This window comes from Danio rerio, chromosome 8, assembly GCF_049306965.1.
Source record: "Danio rerio strain Tuebingen ecotype United States chromosome 8, GRCz12tu, whole genome shotgun sequence".
In the NCBI taxonomy this organism is placed as follows: Eukaryota; Metazoa; Chordata; class Actinopteri; order Cypriniformes; family Danionidae; genus Danio; species Danio rerio.
Genome location: NC_133183.1, coordinates 15,768,246 through 15,795,585, shown reverse-complemented (window position 1 = coordinate 15,795,585; position 27,340 = coordinate 15,768,246). Strand labels below are relative to the sequence as shown.

Sequence of the window (27,340 nt, the reverse complement as noted above, 5' to 3'; positions counted from 1 at the left end):
TTAACTTGTTTCTGAACATCACAAATCCATATTCATTTCCTGCATTTTCAATAAAAATAATATTTGTTTGTATATTGAGGGGGATTTACATAAGGGGATGAGATAAACGAACTAAAAAAATCCAAGCCAAGTGTGAAATTACAAATAGAATGTATGTAGGGTCACTTTGTTCTTTAATATTTTTATGTTTGTTGTTAACACTCACTTGGGTACAATTATGCAATATTTCAAGTTACATTTGGATTTCAGTATGTGACCTTTACATACATTATTGCCAAGTCTACTAACTATACATAGTACTTACATTTTAATAAATTATAAAAAGTAAAACAGCATTAAATTCAAAAGAAAGCAATAATAAAACCAAGAATTACAATACTATTTACATCCAGGGTGATATAATTCCTATAATTACCCAGGGGTATATAATTCCTTCTAGAACAGTCTTAAATGACCCCCTTCATTACATACAGTACATAGGTATTACACAGACTACATAACCATATACATATACTCACATTAGCATTTATTTATCTGTCAGTTGAGCATCTTCTATTTGTTTACAGAATTAAAATCAGGTCTTTTATTTAAAATATATTCAACACAACTTCTACATTTTCCCAGGAACATATCCTTCTTTGAGTTGTATGTTGGTCATTTTAGACTCATGCTGTGCATTAGAAGTAGTTTTACATAGCTTGTGCATCAAAGAGTTTAAATAGGAGTCAATAACATTTTATACAGACATCATGTGATTTATAAATATTTAATCTTGAAATCTTAAACTTATATTATACTGATAGTTTCCAACTTAAAAAAAACAACGACAGGTTATCTAATGTCTTATTTTTATACTCCGATGTGCTTGATGTATGTGATGTTAGATTTTAAGAGTGAAACTGGATTGGTTCCAGTCAGTTCTGAAGGTCATTGTGGAGGTGGTTGGCCTGAGGGAGAACTTGTTTTGAAGGCAGGAGCTACTTCATTTAAAGCTGCTTTGATTTATCTGAATTGAGTAAATGTTTCATGCAAGCATAAGATATCCACGTTGCCAAAGTTAAGCTCTCTTATTTTATATTTCCTTACCTTTAAGATGTTTGTTTTCCATGGAACTCTCTTATTACATTGTTTTAATATTGACAAGCTTTGTGTTGTTCATCATCTTGCGCAATTAATCATCAAGGGGTGCATATTATTTTCTCAGTCATTATGGGAGAGACGTCTCTTCTCAACAGGAATGTTTGAAGGCTTCTGTTGTGAAGAGGGAAATTCACGCTGCAAAATATAATTGTCATAATCAGTCATTTTGTCTTGTTTGTTCCTGTAGAAAGCAGTGACAATAGGCATAAACCTCTTTTAGCTTTGATTGATGTAGTTATACAATGTAAGTAAAAATTTATTTCTTCAAGCATTTATTTTATGTATTTACACATATATAATATAATAATTTAAATATATATTTTATATATATATATATATATATATATATATATATATATATAATTATTTTTTTTTTACTCAAAAGCAACTCCAAAATACAGGCAAAGAAAGCAAGAATTAATGTGCAGTGAAGCAAGGCACGAAGAAGCAATCTGGCTCAGTTTAATTGTATTACGCTGTAAAAGGCCATGGAGGAGAGTTCAGCCTTAATCTTGATTGTTTTATTAGACGAGTGGTGAGGCTAGTGTGAGCACAACAAACAACAACAATACATTAACTCTGACTCATACTATTGATCGGACAATGATGAAATGAAAGCACAGGCTATTGATTGGAATGTAAAGACATAATTGGCTGAAATAATTGCTTGTTTATACAATGATGTTTTTTTTCTGTTGATTCATTAATGAGAAGTTGCAGATCAAAGGTTTGAATGTTATCATGGTGTTACTGCATTTACACAGACCATCATTTTCATTATGAGATTATGAATAAATACATTTATTTAACTTTCACTTTTACATGAAATACAAAACGTGTATGGATTTAAGAAATTTCAATCCCAGAAGTGTGTTAGATATGGAGAAAAGGCTAAATGTATTTTACAAATGATTGATGACTCTGTTAATGTCATAGATAGTAATTTAGTCACTTAAAGCTGGTTTGTAAATGGCCAAATCTAAATGACACAAACTCAAATACTCATTTTTGTAGTAGCAGCTATCTAATATCTTGGGTAAAAATAGTAATAATAAAATTATTATTTAATAAATACAATTTAAACAAATTACCAATACTGAAAAAATTATTATAATAATCAAACTATTACTTAAAACATTTTAAATAAATGAATACAAATAAATATTTTCAGTGAACCCTTATGTACTTGTTACGGGTCCACGGAACTCGTAGGCAGAAGTGGCTGAATTATCAGGAGAAACAAAATGACATTGAAACTTCTTTCCCCAGGCGCAGCTTAGTAGCATCTGTTTATTAAAAGTAGTCATATTATAGCAAACATATCCTCACTAATCATGCAATGCAAAAGTATCCTCAAAAATCATGTTTCATTTAATCAAACATACAGTTTTGTTCTCTTTTTACAACAATAAAGTCTTCAAATACTTATACGCTCTGTACTCTCTCATCATAACACATAAATATACCTTCTGTATATTTATCAGTAGGGCACAGAATACACTTTAAATTCTTTGTCAACTATCTACTTCATTTTTCTTTCTCTGTTAACACCTCTATATGTAACCATTTACCAGAAAACTACTAAACTCACAGAATAAGCATGCGTCTGTTATTTATATCATTTAAATTGTAACAGTTACACTTGACATCAATTACCAATGTTACTCTCGACTCTCATAAACCTTATACATTAACAAATATATAACCGATATACAAATAATAAGTCCTTTTCTGTTCAGTTAGCACATACTGTAAAATACATATCATTTACTGGGGAGAGAGTTATAACAAACTCAGACCAACTGTCATTTTACTGGTACCTTCATCTGAATCCCTCTTCTCAATTAACTGTAAATAAGCTTGATCGCTTTAAAACACATAGGGGATGTGTACTCGCATGTTTTTACATGAATTATAATAAACATATTTACATTTTATCAAACATACCTGAATTATCAGGAGAAACAAAATCACATTGAGACTTCAGTGTCTTTCCCCAGGCACAGCTTAGTAGCATCTGAATTAAACACAACGAGTATCGAGTTTCAAGCACAGTCATTAGTAGTGATAATAAATGACTTTTAACAGTGTATACATAAATAAATAGACACATTAATAACAAAACAAACATTCCTATTGTGGATACACAATGGCGTTTTAAATACTGTTGGGCATGTTTTCATCCACACTGGGGTGATTTACTCTTAATTTGGCAATAACCTTTTCTGTGTTTCAGCTAGCAGGATAATTTTTTGGTGACAAATCTTACTTTGACACATATTCGAAGAAAATGCTTTGATTAAAAAAAAACCTCAACCATACACTCTGGGCAAATTGACTACCCTTTTGTAATGTTGGGGATGGAAACATGCACTGAATTAAAGTGCTGTAAAAATGCATCACATACATATTTTATTTATTTTTGCATAAATCTGTTAACCAACCTCAGTCCTGATTAAAACTACTTAATGGATTAGAAAATTACAGGATTTTAACTCTTTAATTGCCAAATTCAAAAATGATGTCACTCATTTGGTAAAAAACACATATAAAATTATGGATTTTCAATATAAAAAGTAATTGTGGACTGGATTTTTATTTTTATTTTTTACCTTTTATCAGTCTTGGACAAGTAAACAACATTGCCTTTGATGCATTGTCTTTTGGCTGACTTTCATTTTTTCTCCCTAATTTACTGGTTTTGCACCATTGACTTACATTATAACCACTTTTTAAATTAAAAACTATGACACTGCATAATCATGTGTTTTTGATTGTTGGTGGTTTTCCCTGGTGGCTATCCCTTACTTTCTGGATTTATATGGAGTATAACAGCAAATTAAAGTATGTGTGTCTGAGTGTGTGAGAGTGACCTGTACAAACTTACCTTGATGTGTCTGAGAAAATCTAAATATGCATCTCAGCTCTCAGAACTACATGGAGTAAACAAAAACAAAGACTATGTATTTATGCACCGTCATATGTGGTTATAATGGAAGTCAATGGGGCAAAAACAGCCACCAAATAGAAAAAATGAAAATTTAACAATGCATCAAAACCAATGTTGTTACTAATTGTTGACAAGTCCAAGACTGTGATCAAAAGTCCAGTACACAATTACTTTGTATATTTAAGAGACGTCTTTTTGTGTGTGCTTTTTTGTTTAACCAAATCAGTGACCTAATTTGTGAACTTGGCAGTTAAAGAGTTAAAGTCCTGTAATTTTCTAAACAATTTAGTAGTTTTAATCAGGATTGATTGATTAACAGATATATGCAAAAAAAAAAAAAAAAAAAAACTTGAAAAAGAATTGTATCTGATGCATTTTTACAGCAGTTTAATTCAGTGGATGTTTTAATCCCTAACATAACAAAAGGGTAGTAAATTTCAAGAGTGCACAACATTTACAATTTTATTTGTATTTAATTGCTCTGAAAACAACTGCAAATTTTCGTTCCTTTAAACTATTTTTAAAATGTCTTATTGAAGATTAATATTGAAGTCCATTATTTGTAGCGAAGCATTTTTATCAAGCTATTGTAATCTGTTTTGGCATAAACATTAGAGATAAGATTTATACAACTATAAAAAGTCTTGTCTGTCTCCCCCTTAATTTGCAGGCACTCATGTAATGGAGGGGTCAGGGAAAATGTTGGTGACTGCAGTTGGCGTCAACTCTCAAACGGGAATCATTTTCACCCTACTGGGGGCCGGAGAAATGGAGGAGGAGAAGAAAGACTGCAAGAAAGGTTGGCTTCTGATAACTGTTAAATGTTTGAAAGGTTGAGCATGATTAAACCTTCACATCATAAAAGAAAAATCAGTTTTGCTTGAATACTATCAAATGTCTAACGGTGTGGGTCTTTGTTTGGATGCACTGAAATGTTGCTCACTCATTTGAGTTGATTTCTCATTGTTTTTGTTCAGCATTTGGGTTTCATTTTATGTCTTTACATACCACCTTCGTTTTTGTCCTATCCTCTGTTTCCAACATTTCTATCAGAGGTCAATAGTAATTCATCCACGCAGTTCCCCAGTGTTGAAGCCAAAGAACACAACATCATAAATGGTAGGTGACATTCACTACAGAGAGATGTCTCATAAACCGACATCCTGGTTTAAACTCTCCATATCTGTCAAATATTATCCCTCCATGTTTTATGTTTTCGTTCTCATGCACTTTATTGTTGTCTCATTTCAGCTGCAATGACCTCAAGCAACAGGAGCTGTATTTGTTTGCTTTAAATCTCTGTATTAACTTTCACAGGGAAACAAGATGGAACCCTGGAGAACAACCAAAATAAAGGTGACTTTGAGTGATTTAGAATTGAGTTAACACGGGCAGGTTCAAATAGAAATATGGTTAGATTAAAAGATTGTAAAAGGTTGTTTATAGAATGAGATGCTTTATATTGTACAGTACGTACTTCATACTGTCTACCATTTCCACTAGTTGCACTCCAGTTTTCACTGCTTGTTCTTAGACTCCTGCACACGTACAGTTGGGACAATTAGGAATAACTCGCAGTTTAAATTTCTTTGCAGCTAAAATTGACAGCAGTTGAGAAATTGATTGTAGATACAAATATGTTTACACAAGTTGTACAATTCATTATTTTGACAGATAGATTAAGTAAAATTACACTCCAATGTCAAAAATTAGGCCTGTGGTTGTGATTTATATATTTACACCATGAATTAATCTCTTTTTTTGCATGACACATATATATTAAAGTACAGAACATTATAAACTTTCCTTTCTTTTGTCATATAACAGAAAAGAGACTCTCGGGAGTCTATGTAAACATCCTTTTGATTTTCTCTGCACAATAAATCTTGTGCATCGCATAAAAATTAGCTTTTACATATTGCCAATACAAAGGTAATTAATAAATTTACATAAAGCCTTTTCAGTTATTTAAATCACATAAATCTAAAATACTTTGTTACATTGCAATTATCATGTTGCATGTAAAGTGTTTCACATTTGTTTTTATTTTAAATTATACTGAAAATATGCATTTTAAAAGGCAACAATTTTAGTTTTACCATTTTTGAATACATTCAACCAGTCTCCTGGTCTGTCTGGGCACTTTTAGCTTAGAATAGATAATTGAATCAGATTAGACCATTAGCATCTCGCTTAAAAATGACCCACTCGTTTCTATAATTGTTCAATTTAAAGCTTTACTCTTTTGTAGTAATATTGTGAGACTAAGACTGACAGAAAATTAAATGTTGCCTTTTTATAGGCTGAAATCTATAACTATATATTCATACATAACCAGTGTTGTGGAAAGTTACTTTAGAAAGTAATGCATTACAATATTGAGTTACTCCCCCAAACAGTAACTAGTTGCGTTTCTTATAACTTTTAATAGAAAATAATGCTCTGTAACTTTTGAGTTACTTTTCATACCTGGCTGAGGCTTATTTTGTTTCAGAACTTGCAGGGCATTTTTCTTTTTTAAATAGAGGAGCTCTGCAATTAACGACACACTTTATAACTTAGACCTTCATTTAACTTTGAAAAAAAGACTAGTATAATGTTATCTTCTGAGAACTTCCTGATGCTTTATGCTGTATATACAGATTAATGAAAGTTGAAAGTAATGTGTTTGCTACTTTTGTCTTAATAGTTCTGTAAAATCACTGTTCATTGAAAGTATGATCCCCTTTTTCTTCTATGTGTTCAACATAATGAGAATACTTCCATCACAGAAATGTAAGGTTTCTTGGTTTCTGTCTGTTCCTGCATTCTCATTGAATGTGATTCAACGTTATTACACTAAATTTTAATCAGGAAATTATTTTTAAAAGTGAATTAATCACTCTAAAAAGTAACTCAAGTTAATTTCTTTTTAAGTAACTCAGTCGGCACAATAGCCTAGTGGCTAGCACGCCGACATATGGTGCAGTAGCACTTCAGGGCATCTTGATTTCCAATTCCGGCTTAAGGACATTTCACGACCTTACCACCCTCGCTCTTTTCCACATCACTTCCTATCTCATTAATGTCCTATCTAATTAAGACAAAAGGGCCAAAAATAAATCTTAAAAAATAAAAAAGTAACTCAAATATTATTATTTTTAAATTTTTTTCAAGTCATTACTTTACTCCTTACTTAGAAAAGTAATATTATTACATAACTTGTCATGCGTTACCCTCAAGACTGTATAAACAGTAACTATACTTTCATTCCGGTGTATGTGCTATGGCAGCATTGATATTCTGCAGCACCTGAAAATAAGATTATAGTGTACTTTTAATGCATTTTATATATTTTTGCAAAATTTCACACAGAACAAATAAGGATAATGTACTTTTTATGCATAGTATACAGTAAGCATACAAGCCACGACATAGTGTCTCCTATTTCCTACTATTAGCTCTAATTCTACTTGCCTTGATCAATTTGTCTCCACCCTCCACAGCTAAGAAACAGGATGAGGCTGTTGCCATGGAGATGCAGCCTCTGAAGAGTGCAGAAGGTGGTGAAGTGGAGGAGAAAGAGAAGAAAAAAGCCAGTGTGCCCAAGAAGGAGAAATCCGTTCTTCAGGGCAAACTCACCAAGCTGGCAGTGCAAATTGGGAAAGCAGGTGAGGAGGTGTTAGACTCTTTTAGGACAAATTCTTCTTTTTATATTAGTATCAGTTTTGTTTTTACATTTACACTTCACTGAATTTCTGAATAATACATTTAAATATGTTTTAATCAAGTGATTACGCTGTCTGAATTCAGAAAATAAGCATTGGGCACTTTCATCTAAAGTTTGGTAACACTAAAAGAATAACTCAATATTTTGTTATAGGGATAGTTTACCCAAAACTGAAAACTGTCATCATTTACTCACCCCGGATTATTCCAAGTAAATTTGAGTGTTTTCTATTGAACGGAGGAGATTTTGAAGAACTGACATCCGTTGTAGCCTACTGTCGATGTCAGTGGTTACAGGTTTCACCTTTTGTATTTGTTACAACCTCTTTGATGTTCGTCTAGGGCAGGGGTCACCAATCCTGGTCCTGGAGGGCCGGTGTCCCTGCAGGGTTTAGCTCCAACTTGCCTCCACACACCTGCCTGGATCTTTCAAGTATACCTAGTAAGACCTTGATTAGCTTGTTCAGGTGTGTTTGATTAGAGTTGGAGCTAAAATCTGCAGGACACCGGCCCTCCAGGAACAAGTTTGGTGACCACTGGAACGACTTTACCGGTAAATTTAAACAAGCGTTGTTCACACAGGCACGGACGTGCTGCAATTTTTCTGGAAAAGACCGTTCGCACATCCATTCCAAAATATCGTCAAATTCTAACATCACCAACCAGAAATGACCTCTAAATGACTGCACTTGTATTTGTAAACATATAAGGGGTCCTGTGTTTGTGTTTTGTGTAGAAGGGGTCCGACAATTTAACTTTTATTTAAAGCTTTATCATTTATGTAGCTGCTCTGTGAGACATCTAAAGACAGAAACGCGAACCGCAGCTAAATGTTTACACACTTGACTACATTACAAATTCTGTGCATGGATAGGTATTGTGAACAACTTATGTGAAAACATATGGAGGAACACTTTCAGATGTCGAGATGTTTATAATATACGTGTGTGTGCTGGCGCTTACCGGCTGCTTCACGTGCTCACGCGTCAAGTAACTGAAGCAGAGCTTGAAGGTAAACAAACAGGGGTTTATCATAAGCATTTTATCGATAATTTTTTTAGACAGTTGGCATTAAGAAGGAACATAGAAACGTAATCTGACCAACATCTAGCAGCTAAATGTGTCTGGAAAAATATTCAAAGGCTTTTATTTTCATCAACAGTGCGGATGTGAACACGTCTGAATGTTCTGATTGGCTAAAGTAGACGCTCTAGACGTGAATGCGCTCTTTCCGGCAATCTTCCTTCTGCGTTCACACAAAGTAGCATTTCGGGAAATTACCGGTAATGTTACAACTTCTCTTTCTGGAAAATTGCCGGAACAAATTTACCTATATTTTCAAAAAGGGCCTGTTCACACGTACAGACCTTTACGGAAAATTGCCGTCTGAAAGGTCTGTATGTAAGGGGCTATTGATAACAGATATGCCAACAAAAGAGATTTAATTTACAAAAGTGAAACCATACAAATATCCAAATATACACGAAAATAAATATTTAAAGTAATGAAAAATTTTTTATAAAGTAGCAAGTTCAAAAATAAAGTATCAAACAAAATATTAGTTCAACTCAGGAGTAAGGGGGCGCTAGTGATGCCAAACATTCATTCATTCGTTTTCTTTTTAGCTTACTCCCTTTATTAATAGGGGTCGCTACAGTTAAATGAACCACCAACTTATCCAGCATACGTTTTACGCAGTGGATGCCCTTCCAGCTGCAACCCATCACTGGGAAACACCCATACACACCCCCATTCACACACACTACGGACAATTTAGTTTGCCTAATTCACCTACTGCGCATGTCTTTGTACAGTGGGGGAAACTGGAGCACCCGGAGGAAACCCACGTGAACACGGGTAGAAAATGCAAACTCTACACAGAAATGCCAACTGACCTTGTCGAGGCTCAAACCAGCGACCTTCTTGCTGTGAGGCGAATGTGCACTGTGCCAACGTGCTGCCCCCTGACACCAAACAAAATAAAGAAATATCAGAAAACAATTCTAACTCGAGAGTAACCTCTTACCTTCTTATAAAGCATACTGAAACAAAAGTCTTCAGTGAATACGCTGAGAATACGCTGTATTCTTCCCTATTCTCAGCTGTTAGATATATAAAAAACAAAACATGGTGTTCACCTCTTATCTGGTGTCCCTAACAATAGGTTAACTACATGTTTGCAAGATAGAAGTCGTACAACGTTTTCCCTATTCACCTTACTCTCTGAGAAAAGCTCAGTATAAAGCTGGAAAGAGCTGGGCCATCAAAGTAACAAACAAATCAAACGAAATACAAATGTACAAAAGGCACAGAAGTCTCTAAAGTTGGCAAAATTGTGTAAAATAATTTTACCCAAACGAAATTTAAGCAAAGTGATCAAAAATCTAAATAGTGTCAGCAAAAATCTACAAAAACAAAATCAAAGAGAAGTGCGCTCCTCTCCCCTCTGCCAGGCATCCTTTCTGTATTGCTGTGCCACGTCGCCCAATAATGACAGACCAGTCTCCTATCCAATCAGCTGTCAGATTAGGCAGACCTAATGAAAATGACTTGCATGGAGAGGGAGAGAGAGAGAGAAAGCAAGAACGGGAGCAAAAATACAAACAATATATGTCTACGGATGTAACAGTATTCAATAGGAAAAAAAAATCTCAAGTTGGTTTGGAACAAGTCAAGTGTGAGTAAATGATACAAGTTTGATGTTTGGGTGAACTGTCCTTTTAAGTGGATTTTTCTGATGCAGGTACTTGCATGATAAAAAAATCATTCTAAATAAACTAAAGTCATTTTAGTTTATTTACAAATATATGTGCTTTTTACTGTATATTAAATCTTATTCACTACCTTTAAAAAAATGTTTTGGCCCAATTATCAGTTTGAACACTTTTATTACATTACTCAAAGCAGAGTGAAGACATTTAAACATTACATTATGCTTCTATTTAAAGTGTAAGTAATCATTTTCTGCTTTCTATTCAACGTTGAATCCTTAAAGTGTTTCAACCTTTTTTAATAAATATACTGTAGCTAAAACTGTGTGGCTCTTTGCAGAGATGTGTGCTATTTCTTTCCTAAGCAGTCTGGTGTATGATTTGTTTCAGGTCTGGTGATGTCGGCCATCACTGTGATTATCTTGATGCTGTACTTTGTGATTAAAACGTTCATTGTTCATAAACAGCCATGGCTGACAGAGTGCACACCGATCTACGTGCAATACTTTGTCAAGTTCTTCATCATTGGAGTTACAGTTCTGGTAGTGGCAGTGCCTGAGGGTCTGCCGCTGGCTGTCACCATATCACTGGCCTACTCCGTAAAAGTAAGTCCGTAATTAGTCATTGCTGTTCTGTCAAATTGTGTCAAAGAATGATGTTGACTCAAAGTAGAGTTCATCAATCATTCATTTTCCTTCAGCTTAGTCCCTTATTTATCAGGGGTCGCCACAGCGGAATGAACCGCCAACTACTCCGGCATATATTTTATGCAGCGAATGCCCATCCAGCCACAACCCAGTACTGGGAAACACCCATAAACATTCACACATACACTTGTACACTACGACCAATTTAGTTCATCCAATTCACCTATAGCACATGTGGGGGAAACCAGAGCATCCAGAGGTAACCCACGCGAACACAGGGAGAACATGCAAACTCCACACAGAAATGCAAACTGGCCCAGATTGGACTCAAACCAGCAGCCTTTTTGATGTGAGGTGACAGTGCCATCCACTGAACAATAATCCTGTTCATTTTTTTCTTCACAGAAAATGATGAAGGATAATAACCTTGTGCGTCATTTGGATGCCTGTGAGACTATGGGCAATGCCACGGCTATTTGCTCTGATAAAACAGGGACCCTCACCACTAACCGGATGACAGTAGTCCAGATTTATATAGGGGACCAGCTCTTTCGGGACATCCCAACGCCAGACCAGATTAACCCAAGGACTTTGGAGCTCATCAGCAGCGCTATTGCTGTGAACTGCGCCTACACCTCCAAAATAATGGTCAGATGCTTTTACTTTAAAGGCTAGTTCACCCAAAAATGAAAGTTACCTCATCATTTATTCTCCCTCAAGTGTTTGTAAATGAGTTCATTAAGCACAAAAGAAGATCCTTTGAAGAATGCTGCTGGGATCCATCGACTTCCATATAAGAAAAAACATTATCAATGAAGGTCACCAGCATTCTTTAAAATGTCTTCGTTTATGTTCAACAGAGGAAAGAAACTCAACTGAAGTGTACATGAAGACAGAATGTGTATTTTTTGGGTGAACTTTCCCTTTAAAGGATACTGCATTACAGGTTGGAGTTATCATTTGATCTTCTTACTCACTCTGTCTTACTCTTCCTCCAGCCTGCTGATAAGGAAGGTGGGCTGCCCAAACAGGTGGGTAATAAGACAGAGTGTGCTCTGCTGGGACTCGTCCTGGACCTGAAGCAGGACTACCAAGCTGTGAGAGAGCAGATCCCAGAGGAGTTACTCTATAAAGTCTACACCTTTAATTCAGTCCGAAAATCCATGAGCACCGTCATTCAGATGCCTGATGGAAGCTTCCGCTTGTACAGCAAAGGAGCCTCTGAGATCCTGCTCAAAAAGTAAGTTGTGGTCAGTGAATCCTGAAGAAGATACTGTACTAGTTTCTCCAATTTATTTAGCAGCACAATCTGATATAAAAAATATTTGTTGAGTACCAAATCTGCCTGAACATAAGATATAATTACTGATTCCAAACTTTTTTTTTTGTTATGATATTGATATCTTTTTAATTTTATTAGCTATTTGTTAAAACTAAGAACATTTTTACAGCATTTATTTAGGGTTTAATTTGTACCTGTTTAATGAAAAGCGCTAATTATAAATTTGATCTGACATTTTAAAAATACTTTTACAATAAACTGCTGGATGAATGCACGTCTGGAATGTCTTTGGGGTTCTGCAATTCCCTGATATACTTCAAAATAGTTGTTTTCATTCTTTGTTTGAGGGCAAAAATAAGTTAAAAAGGCTTTAATATTTCATAAGTTGCGGCGCATGATTTGACAGTGTCCTGAAAAGTATATTGCCATTTAGGGTTGTGCTGATAAACAATATTGTATCGAATCGCAATTAAATTTTTGTCAATAACAATAATGAGCTCTGGACTTTTTTACTCTATATTGATCTAAGAGCCAATATCACATCACAAATGTACAACAGTGGGAATCTAGAAGTGTATGGATGTTAGATGTACCAGATTTTGCCACCCAAAATTTAGTGGACGGAAATATGTTGTCATTTAATGATCCCTCTAATTTTTTGTTTCATTGTTGGGGTACTCTTTTTAAATCTGGAAGCATTAACAACTGATATTGAAAGATATATCATTAACATTATATAATTATCGAGATAGCATTTTTGCCATACCGCCCAGTCCTATTGCTGTTTGTGAAACATGAAAAAGGCACAGGACACTGATTTCGACTGTGGAGAGACGGGCCTTGACACTATAAGTTCAAGCTTGTCAAAGAGGTGCGGATATCCAGAACATATCCACTGATTGCCAAATCGCCAATGACTAATGTTAGCTCAAAGGTGTTTAGAATTAAATTTACCCCCAAAATTTTGCTTTAGTGAGCTGTTTTGAAATGCCAACACAAACTCAAAACAAATTTTTAATAATTACCTCCCCATCAGGCACAGGACGTTAACATGATGTCAGATTGATGTTGTACCCCAATGTCTTGAGGATGTTGCATTTTGTTTGGAAATGAAAGTCAGGTCGACGTCAGAACCCAACGTCCAACCTAAAAATCAACCAAATATCAACGTCTATTGATGTTACAACTTGACGTTATGTGGACGTTGCCACTATGACGTCTATCAGATGTTGTATTTTTTTTGCCATACTGTACCTGACAAACAAATGTCAGTATTTGATGTCAAAATGACGTTGCTTTAATATGTTTGCTCGATGTTGGATTTTGGTCACTTTCGAACACAACCTAAAATCAACCAAATATCAACGTCATTTGATGTCGTTATTGAACGACAAAATAACGTCCTCCAGACGCTGGCTATACATTGTATTTTGGTCCCCTGATATCATGACCTAAAACTAACCTAATATTAGCATCTTATGAAATTGTGTGCCTGCTGGGTCATTTCAGTTCATTCTTCAGTTTTGTTTGTAGTATATCGGAGCCTTTAGGTTGATGCAAATTTGATATTTAAATCATGTTCACACTGCATTTCGTTTAAAAACAGTACTAAATTTAATAGACGTTTTAACTGTGTAACACGATGTACCGATGTGTATCCTTTGTTTAAAAAAAAGTAATTAAGTTCTGCTTAATTCCAGATGCTCGTTCATTTTATCGCGTGACGGCGAGGCTCGTGCTTTTAGGGCACGGGACAAAGACGAAATGGTAAAGAAAGTGATTGAGCCGATGGCATGTGATGGCCTTCGTACGATTTGCATTGCATACCGGGAGCTGCCAGCTGACCCCCTGCCAGACTGGGACAATGAGACCGACATCGTCTCCAACCTTACCTGCATCACTGTGGTCGGCATTGAAGACCCTGTTCGACCAGAGGTATTACCACTTGTTTACGAGCTTTGTTTATGTGTGTATTGTCTATATTTAGACTTTAGCTCTGCTGTTTATACACTGTAAAACCCCAAAAGTTAAAGTAACTCAAACGATTTGAGGAAACCAATTGCAACAAACCATTTAAGTTTAAAAACTAATCCTAATGAGTGCTGTGAACTTAGTCCATTTGAGTAAAGGAGGCAATTTGGGCACAGTACAACCCAATAATATGAACTCAAACCAACTGAGTACTGTAAAACCCAATGAGTTAAGGCAACTCAAACCGTTTGAGGACACCGATTGCAACAGAACATTTGACTTAAAAAAACAACAACTAATCTATATGAGTACTGTAAACTTCATTTAGGTTAAAGTATTGAGGTATTTAATTAACTTATTACCTTCAACATAAAGTTCAAAACTCTTTTCAAATGAGTAGAATTAACTTTCAGTCAATTTTGAGTTAACTACACTCATTTCATTTCATAAAGTTGACTGTTGGGTTTTACGGTGTTGAAGAAACTTCACATATATTATTGTGCTGTATACAAGAGATATTTGTGATAATATCTTATCTGTTTTGGTTGGCTAAATGTCATTTTCCAATCAGGTCCCAGATGCCATCAGAAAGTGCCAGCGAGCAGGCATCACTGTGCGTATGGTGACGGGTGACAATATAAACACTGCACGTGCCATTGCTGCCAAGTGTGGCATCATCCATCCTGGCGACGACTTCCTGTGTATGGAAGGAAAGGACTTCAATAGGCGCATCAGGAATGAGAAGGGAGAGGTATACATATGTTTTGCAGTTATGAATGAATCTTACTATTTTATTTGACCATGATTGGAATTTCTAGTTTAAATCTTTACCATATAGCATGTTAATAAGTATATGACATGCAGAATTATTAATTATTAAGAAATTAATACTTTTATTTAGGAACGATGTGTTTAATTGATCTACAGTGACACGTTTTCTATTTAAAATACATCCTATCGTTTTGAACTTATACTCATGACAGAATCTTAAAAGGGTTTCCAGCTAAAATATTCCATAATGAAATTAGAAAGATTTCTGAAGCATCATAAAACTGTGAAAACCACTGGGATACATTTTTGCTTTGCCGAATAAATGACATTTTTAATGTATATTCAAATAGAAACAACTCTTTAATTGTAATAAAAGTGTATTTTATTAAATGAGTGCATAAATGATGTGAATAAATAAATAAAAAACTTAAAAATTTATTTATTTATTCACATCATGTATGCAGACTCACTTCATTTTATTATCCTGTTTAAACAAACTAAAATTACAGCAAGGTGCCATACCAGAGGCATAATTCCATGTATACCTTAATATGTTTTTAACCATAAAATATACAGTAAATCAATTTTCATATTTATTTCCCTCCCCCCTGGACTCATTTAATAACCTTATGACCACCATAATAAAATTATTTTTAATTCTGTTTGTCTTGTCTATATAGGAACTCAAAACGAAACGTCCTGATGGCAGTAATTGAAATACAAAATACAGTGGGTTATCTGGGGTACATAAGATACCCTGGGCTCTCTTTAAGACATAATTTTATCCAAAAACTATGTTATAAATCATAAATGAATGCATTGATGTGTACATACATACATACACTGGTCTTAGACTAGGATTGGAAAACTCAAGATTCTTTTAATATTTTTTGCAGATTGAGCAGGAGCGCATTGATAAAATTTGGCCCAAGCTCAGAGTTCTTGCTCGCTCCTCCCCGACTGACAAACACACTCTAGTTAAAGGTGAGTCTTTCCCTTGTTTTCAGTGGAGATTCATGAAACTAGAGCTGCTTTAGAGCAGAATTTGACTTGTATTTGAAGCTTACATCACTTGTTTTCCCATTTATTACTGTTAAGGTTCATTGAAGTGGTGTTGAATACAGTTTAATGTAAATAAATGTCAGTAGGACTATTAGATTATAATATATTTAATGAATAGTTAAAAGCATTCATGTGATAAGATGCCATTTAAGCTTGTATTGATATTGTTAAATTTTATTTGAGCATTTAAGCCAGAAATGACAGCTTATATGTGAAAACATCTTGAATGTAGAATGAATAATTTTGTGTGTGTGTCATGTGTGCAGGTATTATAGACAGCACTGTTGTGGAACAAAGGCAGGTGGTTGCAGTCACTGGTGACGGCACAAATGATGGGCCTGCCCTGAAGAAAGCTGATGTGGGGTTTGCAATGGTGAGAAGATTTGTCCTCTAAATGTGTGATGGATTTTGGAGGCTGATAACCACAGCCAATCCACAGTACATCTGTGCACGTTTTTTGCTGTTTTCTTGCAGAAATTTGTAATATGGAATAATATGAAATGATTGTGAGAATTTAGGAGCAAAAATCTCAACAAATAAAGTAAAAAAAATTTTTTCTACATTTTTATTAAAGGTTTACAATGCAAATCCAAGTTGAACCAATTGGTAATCAAAGCTGCAGCAGGTCCCTCATATATAGACTAAAAAAAATGTATTGTACACAAATCATCTTACCTTTTTTATAATAGTATTAAGGTTTTTATATTAGTTTCATTTATATTTACACAGCTGAATAAATAGAACGACAGGCTTAACAATCTGTGGAGTTTCTACATACTTTTCTGCAGATTTTTACAGGCGCAGATCCGTGTGGGCCTACTGATAACTGTATTTACTGTTTTGTACAAGACATTCAGTTTACTTAAAAGTTGCTTTTACATTAGAGGTTTGTGTTGTTGTTCGTTTCGTAGTTTTGCAACATGTTTGAATTTTGTGATTTAGTAACAATTAGTGTAAAAGCCATCTTCCAGATCCAGACAAGTGGTTCTTGACCTTATTCCTGCCCTTTTTCTTCCCCACCAATTTCAGGTCTTGCAGTCTTTGCTAGTGAGCTGATGGTAGAATCATGGGGAGTTTATTAAAAGGATGTTAAAAGGGCTGAAAGTGCAGAGCTGATGGTCCTTCAGGAACATGGTTGAGAACCACTGATCCAGACCATACGTCAATTATTTGTCAGTCCAAAATCCTTATCAACTGTTAAATTAGACAAGGAACTAGGAAACTACAGATGTTATTTCTATGTGGTGCAATTTTAAAACACCAGATTATGAATACTGAAGTATAGTAATGGATTCCTCTGTTTGCACAGGGCATTGCTGGTACAGATGTGGCCAAGGAGGCGTCTGACATCATCCTGACCGATGATAACTTCTCCAGCATAGTGAAGGCTGTGATGTGGGGACGAAACGTGTATGACAGCATCTCCAAGTTTCTGCAGTTCCAGCTCACAGTGAATGTGGTGGCTGTTATAGTAGCCTTCACCGGCGCCTGCATCACACAGGTACATACACTTAAATCTATGTGCACTCAAAATAAAATAGTTTGTTTCTATATACAGCCTGAAAGTAAAGTCAAATTAGATGCGTAGTTTATATAGTTTGACCTAAAGAAAGCCAAAATAGCTAATCGGGTCAGAATACACTTAATAGTCTATCCCACAAAACACTGAAAACTTAAATACATTTATTCAATTATAATTCATTATAACACATTGATTTATCAATATTTTTATATAATTAAAAAAAATACATTTGATTCACTGAAGCATGTATTACACAAACTAACATTAATGAAAAAGTTGAACCCCCCCCCCCCCCCCCCCCCCGATCATCAATGTATAATTCCCACACTGTGTGCTCTTACATGGACAGTACAGTGTAACTAGACAGTAAAGTTCGTCGAGACAAACTTTGAGGCTGGCTTGACAAAGCCTGTTGGTAATAGTTTGTTTAGTTTAAAAACAGTTTGAAAAAGTATAAGTAGCATGTTATTAGCATGATTCTAGCATGCATTAGCATGTTTCTAGCATGGATTAGCATGGATTAGCATGTTATTAGCATGAGTGTAGTACAAATTAGCATTTTATTAGCATGATTCTAGTATAAATTAGCATGTTTGAAAAAGTTTTTTCAAAGTTTGAAAAAGTATAAGTAGCATGTTATTAGCATGATTCTAGCATGCATTAGCATGTTTCTAACATGGATTAGCATGGATTAGCATGTTATTAGCATGAGTGTAGTACAAATTAGCATTTTATTAGCATGATTTTAGTATAAATTAGCATGTTTGAAAAAGTTTTTTCAAAGTTTGAAAAAGGATAAGTAGCATGTTATTAGCATGATTCTAGCATGCATTAGCATGATTCTAGCATGGATTAGCATGTTATTAGCATGAGTGTAGTATAAATTAGCATTTTATTAGCATGATTCTAGTATAAATTAGCATGTTATTAGCATGCTTCTAGCATGAATTAGCATGTTACTAGCATGATTCTAGAATAAATTAGCATGTCACTAGCATGATTCTAGTATGAATTAGCATACTGCTAGCATGATTCTAGTATGAATTAGCAGGTTATTAGCATGATTTTAGCATGATTCTAGTATGAATTAGCATGTTACTAGAATGATTCTAGCATGAATTAGCATGTTACTCGCATGATTCTAGCATGAATTAGCATGTTATTAGCATGATTATAGTATGAATTAGCATGTTACTAGCATGATTCTAGCGTGAATTAGCATGTTATTAGCATGATTCTGGCATGCATTAGCATGTTACTAGCATGATTCTAGTATGGATTAGCATGTTATTAGCATGATTCTAGTATGAATTAGCATGTTACTAGCATGATTCTAGTATGAATTAGCATGTCACATAGCATGCTTAGGTGGTTGCTAGGGTATTCTGAGTGGTTGCTAAGTCGTTGCTAGGCAGTTGCTAGGGTGTCCTGAGTGGTTGCTAGGTGGTTGCTAAGATGTTGCTAGGCGGTTGCTAGGCTGTTGCTAGGTGGTTGCTATGGTGTTCTGAGTGGTTGCTAAGGCATTGCTAGGCGGTTGCTAGGGTGTTCTGAGTGGTTGCTAAGATGTTGCTAGGTGGTTGCTAGGGTGTTCTGAGTGGTTGCTAAGGTGTTGCTAGGCGGTTGCTAGGGTGTTCTAAGTGGTTGCTAGGTTGTTGCTAAGGTGTTGCTAGGTGGTTGCTAGGGTGTTCTGAGTGGTTGCTAGGTGGTTGCTAAGGTGTTGCTAGGTGGTTGCTAAGGAGTCCTAAGTGGTTGCTAAGCGGTTGCTAAGGTGTTGCTAGGTGGTTGCTAGGGTATTCTGAGTGGTTGCTAAGGCGTTGCTAGGCGGTTGCTAGGGTGTCCTGAGTGGTTGCTAGGTGGTTGCTAAGGTGTTGCTAGGTGGTTGCTAGGGTGACCTGAGTGGTTGCTTGGTGGTTGCTAAGGCGTTGCTAGGCGGTTGCTAGGGTGTTCTGACTGGTTGCTAGGTGGTTGCTAAGATGTTGCTAGGCGGTTGCTAAGGTGTCCCAAGTGGTTGCTTGGTGGTTGCTAAGGTGTTGCTAGGTGGTTGCTAAGGTATTCTGAGTGGTTGCTAAGGCGTTGCTAGGCGGTTGCTAGGGTGTCCTGAGTGGTCACTAGGCCCTTATTAAGGCATTACTAGGCCGTTGCTAGGTGGTTGCTAGGCGATTGCTAGGGTAATTTGGATGGTTGCTAGGCAGTTGCTAGGGTACCCTGGTTGGTTACTAGGCAAGCCTCACATACATGCCTGATAAAACATTTATACTTAGTAAGCATTTCTAGCAAGTTACAGTACTTGGCTAGTCAATATTAGCATGTAGCTAATCACTGCTAGCATGTGTAGCATTTAGGAAGTTCCGTTTGCTAGCATGAGTCAAACGAGCCAATCTCCAAGTCTCTACGATGTTCTGATGCTGAGATATAGCTGTTGATGAATGGTTGCTAGGGTACTCTGTTTTGTTGCTATGGGCGAGGTTACAGAGTGCACTTGATTGTGGTTTGCTGTCTAAGTCAAATGAACCAACCCCCATGTCTCTATGACACTGCTATGCAAAGATATGCATCTTGGCCTATTTTAATGGAAGTCTATGGAATCAATTTGGGGGCGTGGCTTGTGAGCTTCATTATCATATTGAGATGCTCATTGGTTGTCTGAGTCAGATGAGCCATCCCCCAAGTCAATAGGACACTGCTAAGCAAAGATATGCATGTAGGCCAGTTATTAACATGAGTCTAGTATGAATTAGCATGTTACTAGCATGATTCTTGTACAAATTAGCATGTCATTAGCATGTTTCCAGTATGAGTTAGCATGTCATTAGTATGATTAGCATATGAGTAGCATGTTGCTAGCATGATTGACATGTCATTAGCATGTTAGAATTATAAGCATTTGAAAGCACAGCTAATAACAGTCTATGGGACAGTTGCTAGGGTGCAGTATGTGGTAGTTAGGGGTGTGGCTAGAAAGTTAAAAGGCCATCAGTGATTGGCTGCTGGCTAGACTGAGTTAAATGAGCTTAGCCATTAGTCTCTATGACAGTCTGATGCAGAGTTATGAGCTCACAAAGTTTGATCCCATGGAAAGTCAATGAGAGTCTTTTGTAATGGAAGTCTACGGGACAGTTGCTAGGGTGCAGTATGTGGTAGTTAGGGGTGTGGCTAGAAAGTTAAAAGCTCATCAGTTATTGGCAGTTTGGTAGTCTGAGTTAAATGAGCTCAGCCATTAGTCTGTATGACAGTCTGATGCAGAGTTATGAGCTCACAAAGTTTGATCCCATGTAAAGTCAATGAGAGTCTTTTGTAATGGAAGTCTACGGGACAGTTGCTAGGGTGCAGTATGTGGTAGTTAGGGGTGTGGCTAGAAAGTTAAAAGCTCATCAGTTATTGGCAGTTTGGTAGTCGTAGTTAAATGAGCTCAGCCATTAGTCTGTAGGACAGTCTGATCCAGAGTTATGAGCTCACAAAGTTTGATCCCATGTTAAGTCAATGAGAGTCTTTTGAATGGAAGTCTATGGGACAGTTTCTAGGGTCCAAAAGTGGTTGCTAGGGCGTGGCTAGAAAGTTTAAAGGTGATCAGTCATTGGCAGTTTGATAGTCTGAGTTAAATGAGCCCAGTTAGAGTTCTGTGCGACAGTTTGACGCAGAGTTACGAGGTCACAAAGTTTGGTCCAATGTTAAGTCTATGGGATTTTTCCGACAGTCCCGGGACGTTTTTCGGAAAACCGAAAGTCCAATCAGTCTGAGGAGATATAGCATACCGAGTCAGAATAGTTTGGAGGTCTGGTGTGAGTTTGGTGGTAATAGTTCGAAAGTTCAAGGAGGAGATAGATTTTGATTTTTAGAGTCAGAAGAAGAATAATAATAATAAGTTTAGAAAGGATAACAGTAGTCTGGCTTTGACAAGCCAGCCTAATTACCTAGGAAATAACTGTTAATATACAGTAACTAACATTGGATAAGGTTAGGTTTAGGGGGAGGTTCAGGGGTTAATATTTAGTTAGTACCTAATTTGAGTACTTGAACTGGACTATAAAGTGCCGTTCTTAAGCATGTACACGTTTAGTTTTTTTTTTTGATAAATTTTGTTAAACTAAAACACATTTACTCTTGTGTTCCAGGAATCTGCCAAAGGTACACTGAGCCGTTAGTTACAAATGCCAAGGGATTAAACAGTCAGAAATGAATTCATTAAAAATAATAATAAATCAAGGTTTAAGCTAAAACACAGAAAAAAAAACTGAAAATGAAATGTTACATCACAGGAATAAACAACATTTTGAAAGATGTTTAGTTTTAAATAAATATTTTTTAATATAATAATTACATTTAATTTAATAAAAAATCTCATCCTAAAGATTTTAAATGATACCTGGCATTCAATTTTTTATGCATTTGTGCATAGGATTCACCCCTGAAAGCTGTGCAGATGCTTTGGGTCAATCTGATCATGGACACATTTGCTTCTCTTGCTCTTGCTACGGAGCCGCCAACGGAAGCTCTGCTCCTGAGGAAGCCTTATGGCCGAAACAACCCTCTCATCTCCAGAACGATGATGAAGAACATCCTTGGACATGCCGTCTACCAGCTCGTCATCATCTTTACCTTGCTCTTCGCCGGTATGTTCCTTCACTGCTTCTGTCAAAGGATTTGTTGGATACAAGTTCTGCTCTATTTCATCTCTTTTTATTCTTGTTAAATGTACCGGTATGTGATGAAGCTGTAATTTTTTTGCACAGGTGAGAGGATCTTTGACATTGACAGCGGCCGTGATGCTCCGCTTCACTCTCCTCCATCTGAGCACTACACCATCATCTTTAACACGTTTGTCCTCATGCAACTCTTCAACGAGATCAATGCCCGTAAGATTCACGGAGAGAGGAACGTGTTCGATGGGATATTCTCAAACCCCATATTCTGTTCGATCGTGCTGGGTACATTTGCAATACAGGTAAAAACGCACAAATCTCAAGATTTAGGCTTGATTTCTGGGTTTGATTTCTGGCTTATTTAATGTCTCTTAATTTAAACTCAGTAATTTAAAGTGTCTTAAGCTCATCAAGGTTGCATTTATTGGATCAAAATGCAGAAATATGATAAAAATATATACAGTCGAGCCCGAAATTATTTATAGCCCAGGTCTATGTATGTATGAATAATTTCAAGCTTGACTGTATGTAATTACAATTAAAAACAGCTGTTGCTTTTGTCAGGTAATTTAAGGCAGAGGTGAATATTCAGCATTATTACTCCAGTTTTTACTGACATGATTATCCTCAATCTTTAATCCTGCAAAATGCTGATCTATAATATTTTTAATAGTCTCTGTTGTAAAAACATTGACACATTATTTCAGGATTTGATTTATAGAACATTTAAAATATTTTTTTATTTTGTCTTTACTCTCACTTTTAAAAAATGTGTCCTTGCTTTTTAAAAGTATTTAATTAACAAAACATTTCTTTTTACTTACTTTTTTGGTTTGTTTTGAAGCTGTGAATTATTGACAAATCTGCTAATCTGCAAACATGAATAGTTTATATCTGAAAAAGGGTCACCACTAGTTAAAACACCAGACAGTTGTGTGAGCACGAGCACCAGTTATAGGCCTGCTCCAAATGCTCTCATTGTTGAGAAATGGGATTGATGCCTTTCCCAAGCCAACAATCATAATCCACCATGTTGTGACCTGTGGCTGCCCAGTATGTGTATTTAAAGCCAGTAAACAACGGAGTTTCCAAATATTAAAAACTAAAAAACAGCTCTTTAACGCACGATAAAATAGTTGGTGGAAGTAATTAATTAATACATTAATGCGATAATAACGTGTTAATTTGCCCAGCCTTAATATATATATATATATATATATATATAAATTATATATAGGATGACGCAGTGGAACAGTAGGTAGTGCTGTCGCCTCACACAGCAAGAAGGTTGACGTTTCTGTGTGGAGTTTGCATGTTCTCCCTGCGTTCTCGTGGGTTTCCTCCAGGTGCTCGGGTTTCACCAAGAGTCCAAAGACATGCTGTACAGGTGAATTGGGTAGGCTAAAATTGTCTGTAGTGTTTGTGTGAGAGTGTGTTTGGATGTTTCCCAGAGATGGGTTGCGGCTGAAAGGGCATCCGCTGTGGAAAACGTGCTGAATATATATATATATATATATATATATATATATATATATATATATATATATATATATATATATATATATATATATATATATATGAGCAATATTACACGTGTAGCATGTAGCTGTATATCGGCACTGGTGGGACGCGTGCATTGGCTCAAGGCTGCAGTCCGAGTGCCTTAGTGTCTCACCAGTGCTGATTTACAGCCATACCGCACTGCTATGAGTGTGATATTGCATTTATACAACAGTCCGATGGCATAATCGTGTACATTAAAAAAGAAAATCAAATCCTAAAAAACCCTTTTGTATGAGGATCTACTTTTTTTCGCCATTAATTCACACCTGCAGCATAGCGTCAGAACAGCAGAAACCGTTGCCAGTTCACAAACGTCACTTTAGAGCTAGTGTTTGAATGATTCTCAAGCGTAATATCTAAAGTGATGAGAAAACAGGTGATTTTGTTCACATTTCAAGAGTATAAGTCTGAACAACATGAAATGGCATTAATTTAGAGAGATTTCCGAGTATTTCTCTGTTGCAATCAGATCACAATAATTATCCCTGAAAAAGCCAGAACAAAGCAAACACTACCAGTTTCTGTGGTATAAATTCAGCACTACAAAATACAAAACAGAGAGACTGACTCAGAATGTCACTTAGCTGATTTATAATGATTTGTTTAGCTGTAGTTTGAAATGTATGCTGAGAAAATGCTATTTTTATCTTTCTAAGAACTCATGTGATCTCTGTCGCCACCTTGTGGCGGAACGTCAACTTTCACTTTCTTAGGTGAGCTTGGACAAGCTGATGGCGGCCGATGCACTGAATCCGATGCTCCGAAATTATGAATATTTAAAATAGACACAATCCTTTTAAATAAACTACACAGTTTCAATCTAAACAACTACACTCTTTTTACTGTCTAAAAAAAGCCTCAAAAGTACATTATGTAGTCCAGCAGCGGCAATATTTGTCAAACTGTAGAGTGTATCTGCTTGTGCTGTATGTGGGCGGAGTAATACACAAGGGTGAAGGGTGAAGAGGCAGTACTGGTGCTGTTATTTGCAGAATACGGCGCGGTTATCAGACAATCAGATTCAAGAACCAGACAGAACTGTTGTGTAAATATAAATACATATAGACTAAGCTCCAATCCTGTATTTTGTAATTATAAATTATGATTGTGCAGTTATTTAGCAAAACAGACGGTTTGTAAAAATGCTGAAAATGCAGTGTAAAACACTCAAAACACCAAAAATTTACACTCTCTCTCTCTCACACACACACATAGATAAACCATAGCTCCACTCTTGTGTCCTGTGATTTGTAGATCGTGATTGTTCAGTTTGGAGGGAAGCCCTTCAGCTGTTCCCCCTTAAACGTGGAGCAGTGGCTCTGGTGTCTGTTTGTGGGAATGGGAGAGCTGCTCTGGGGTCAGGTGAGTGCTCCATTCAATCCTCCATTCAAGCTGCTCTCAGAAGCAGAAAGCAGTGTCAGAAATATCAACCTTTTTTTCCTCCAGTTGATTTCTTCAGTGCCAACGCATCAGCTGAAGTGTCTGAAAGAAGCGGGCCACGGGCCGGCTCCAGACGAGATGCTGGATGAAGATCTGGCCGAGGACGAGGAGGAGATTGATTATGCTGAGAGAGAGCTGAGACGAGGACAGATCCTGTGGTTTAGAGGACTCAACCGCATTCAGACTCAGGTGATGTTCGCTCTCCATCATTTCCTCCGTGTTTTAACTCAGCTTTTGTGTTGTTTTCTGACAGAGACCGCTGTTCCCGCGTACACACGCACTGCCTTAATATATACCAGATGCCTTCTCTGCCACATGCTCTAGTTTGCACCCTTTTTTCTGAACTTTTACTTTCCTCATAACTCAAATATATTTTCCTTTCTTCACCAGCCTTTAGAAATTGATGAAATGTTATTATTTAACAAGCTTTCTATGTTGTAAATCTTAACTTTTCTCTTTCCCTCACTTCATCCTTTATTCTCTCTGCTGCTTGTCCATGCTGTTTTATTCAGTACTTTTTGCTCTTCTGCCGCTTGGTAACTATTATTGGCCTTTCTGAATCTTTATTGTCATGGTTTATGTAAGCAGTGTTTCTTCAAGTATAGACACTTTTGCACTTGCTTTCTAAATTGACTAATGTAGTTCCTGCCATATCTCAATACACTACCTGTTGTTTTCGATAACATTCATTTTTACTCATTCATTTGTTTTGCATAGTCTCGTTTTGTTCTGAGACTCTTGTTTCTTGCATGGCTAGAAATTTTTTTTTTACACTTTATAACATTATTTTACAGAATGCTTAATTTTTCTGATTATTTAGTTCATAAGGTTTCTCATTTTGAGCATTCTTTTCACTGGTGCTGATGTCTGTAAATTGTGATTTTAAAAGACTTGTCCTTTACTTAAGGGACTATCCATTAAACATGTTTATTAAACACATTTTAAAAATATGATTATTTTACCGTTATGAAAAGATAACTTTAAAAATGTAGATTTATTTCTAATATAAATAAATTTGATATTGCTATATTTCAATCATATTCAGAGCAAAAAATAACATATTATATATAATATTAACATAATTGTTAATTTTGATTAAAATGATGCCACTTGTAAAATGACAATCAATTAAAAATGTGTGTTAAACACATTTTTAAAAATGTTTATTTTACTCTTTTGAATAGATTTATTAAAGACAAAATTTGAAAATTCATTAAAAAAAGAAAAATGTCAGATTTATTTGTAATATAAATCAATGTAAAATCAAGGGCATTTTTATATTTTAACATCGTTTTGGTTTCAGTTACAACTAACTTAAAAAAATTTAAAAGGCATTTGAGTTTTATAATAAAACATTTTAAATTACTTTTATTAAAAACTAAAGTGCTCATAGTTAGACAAAAGATAGTTTGTGGTACACATTGGCGTTTTTAAAATTTATACATTTCAAATATAAATAAATTTAAAAGTACTTATACATTTTAAAAGGCATTGAGTTTTATTACAAAAAAAATATATAAATACACACACATGCACACACACACACACACACACACACACACACACACACACAACACTGGAGGAAATGACTATTCTCTCAAAATCTTTCAGAGAAAGAAAATCAGGCTGTGGAATGACCAGACAATCATCTGACTTTAATCCAATAAAAGATACAAAATAAAGACCAGCCTGAATAGACAAAACCCAGAGAACCAACAAGATCTTTACACTGAAAAACTCACTCCTGAGCAATGCATGTGACCTCATTCTCCATATGAGTCAGCACCTGACAGAGGCCGCTCTGGTGAAAAATGATGACTTGTTGAATACTTATTTCCCCCACTGTGTTTATATACATTTAAGTTTTTGAAAAGATTAGGATAAAAATGTAGATTTATAATATAATATAATATAATATAATATAATATAATAT

General features: G+C 35.7%; 2 protein-coding genes and 1 long non-coding RNA gene across 15 annotated transcripts in view; 2 read left to right on the top strand and 1 right to left on the bottom strand.

The window, feature by feature from the left end:
- Positions 1 to 27,340, top strand: part of si:dkey-6n6.1 — a 215,547-nt gene that overhangs the window by 124,541 nt on the left and 63,666 nt on the right. The window lies entirely within an intron of this gene.
- The window catches only part of atp2b3a (ATPase plasma membrane Ca2+ transporting 3a), a 50,179-nt gene that overhangs the window by 17,625 nt on the left and 5,214 nt on the right, over positions 1 to 27,340 (top strand). For 7 of the 12 annotated variants that reach the window (XM_005166820.6, XM_005166818.6, XM_073909328.1 and 4 more), the window contains exons 6-21: positions 4,761 to 4,889; positions 5,144 to 5,209; positions 5,408 to 5,446; positions 7,576 to 7,740; positions 10,900 to 11,114; positions 11,562 to 11,804; positions 12,155 to 12,396; positions 14,139 to 14,373; positions 14,981 to 15,160; positions 16,077 to 16,164; positions 16,509 to 16,615; positions 17,552 to 17,743; positions 22,161 to 22,374; positions 22,495 to 22,706; positions 25,222 to 25,329; positions 25,414 to 25,596. In XM_005166820.6, the coding sequence (XP_005166877.1) occupies positions 4,761 to 4,889; positions 5,144 to 5,209; positions 5,408 to 5,446; positions 7,576 to 7,740; positions 10,900 to 11,114; positions 11,562 to 11,804; positions 12,155 to 12,396; positions 14,139 to 14,373; positions 14,981 to 15,160; positions 16,077 to 16,164; positions 16,509 to 16,615; positions 17,552 to 17,743; positions 22,161 to 22,374; positions 22,495 to 22,706; positions 25,222 to 25,329; positions 25,414 to 25,596 (2,618 nt within the window). The remainder of the gene's footprint in view (positions 1 to 4,760; positions 4,890 to 5,143; positions 5,210 to 5,407; positions 5,447 to 7,575; positions 7,741 to 10,899; positions 11,115 to 11,561; positions 11,805 to 12,154; positions 12,397 to 14,138; positions 14,374 to 14,980; positions 15,161 to 16,076; positions 16,165 to 16,508; positions 16,616 to 17,551; positions 17,744 to 22,160; positions 22,375 to 22,494; positions 22,707 to 25,221; positions 25,330 to 25,413; positions 25,597 to 27,340) is intronic. The other 5 variants (XM_021478239.3, XM_005166819.6, XM_073909330.1 and 2 more) reach the window with 1 other exon arrangement.
- LOC141375590 (uncharacterized) lies at positions 135 to 8,208 on the bottom strand. Of its 2 annotated transcripts, XR_012384172.1 has the most exons (4): positions 7,547 to 7,715; positions 3,088 to 3,157; positions 1,087 to 1,275; positions 135 to 1,006 (listed from the first exon to the last, which is right to left on the bottom strand). It is a non-coding gene; the product is annotated as an uncharacterized lncRNA (long non-coding RNA). The 2 variants fall into 2 exon arrangements; XR_012384173.1 differs by lacking the exon at positions 3,088 to 3,157 and having other exon boundaries at positions 147 to 1,006; positions 7,547 to 8,208.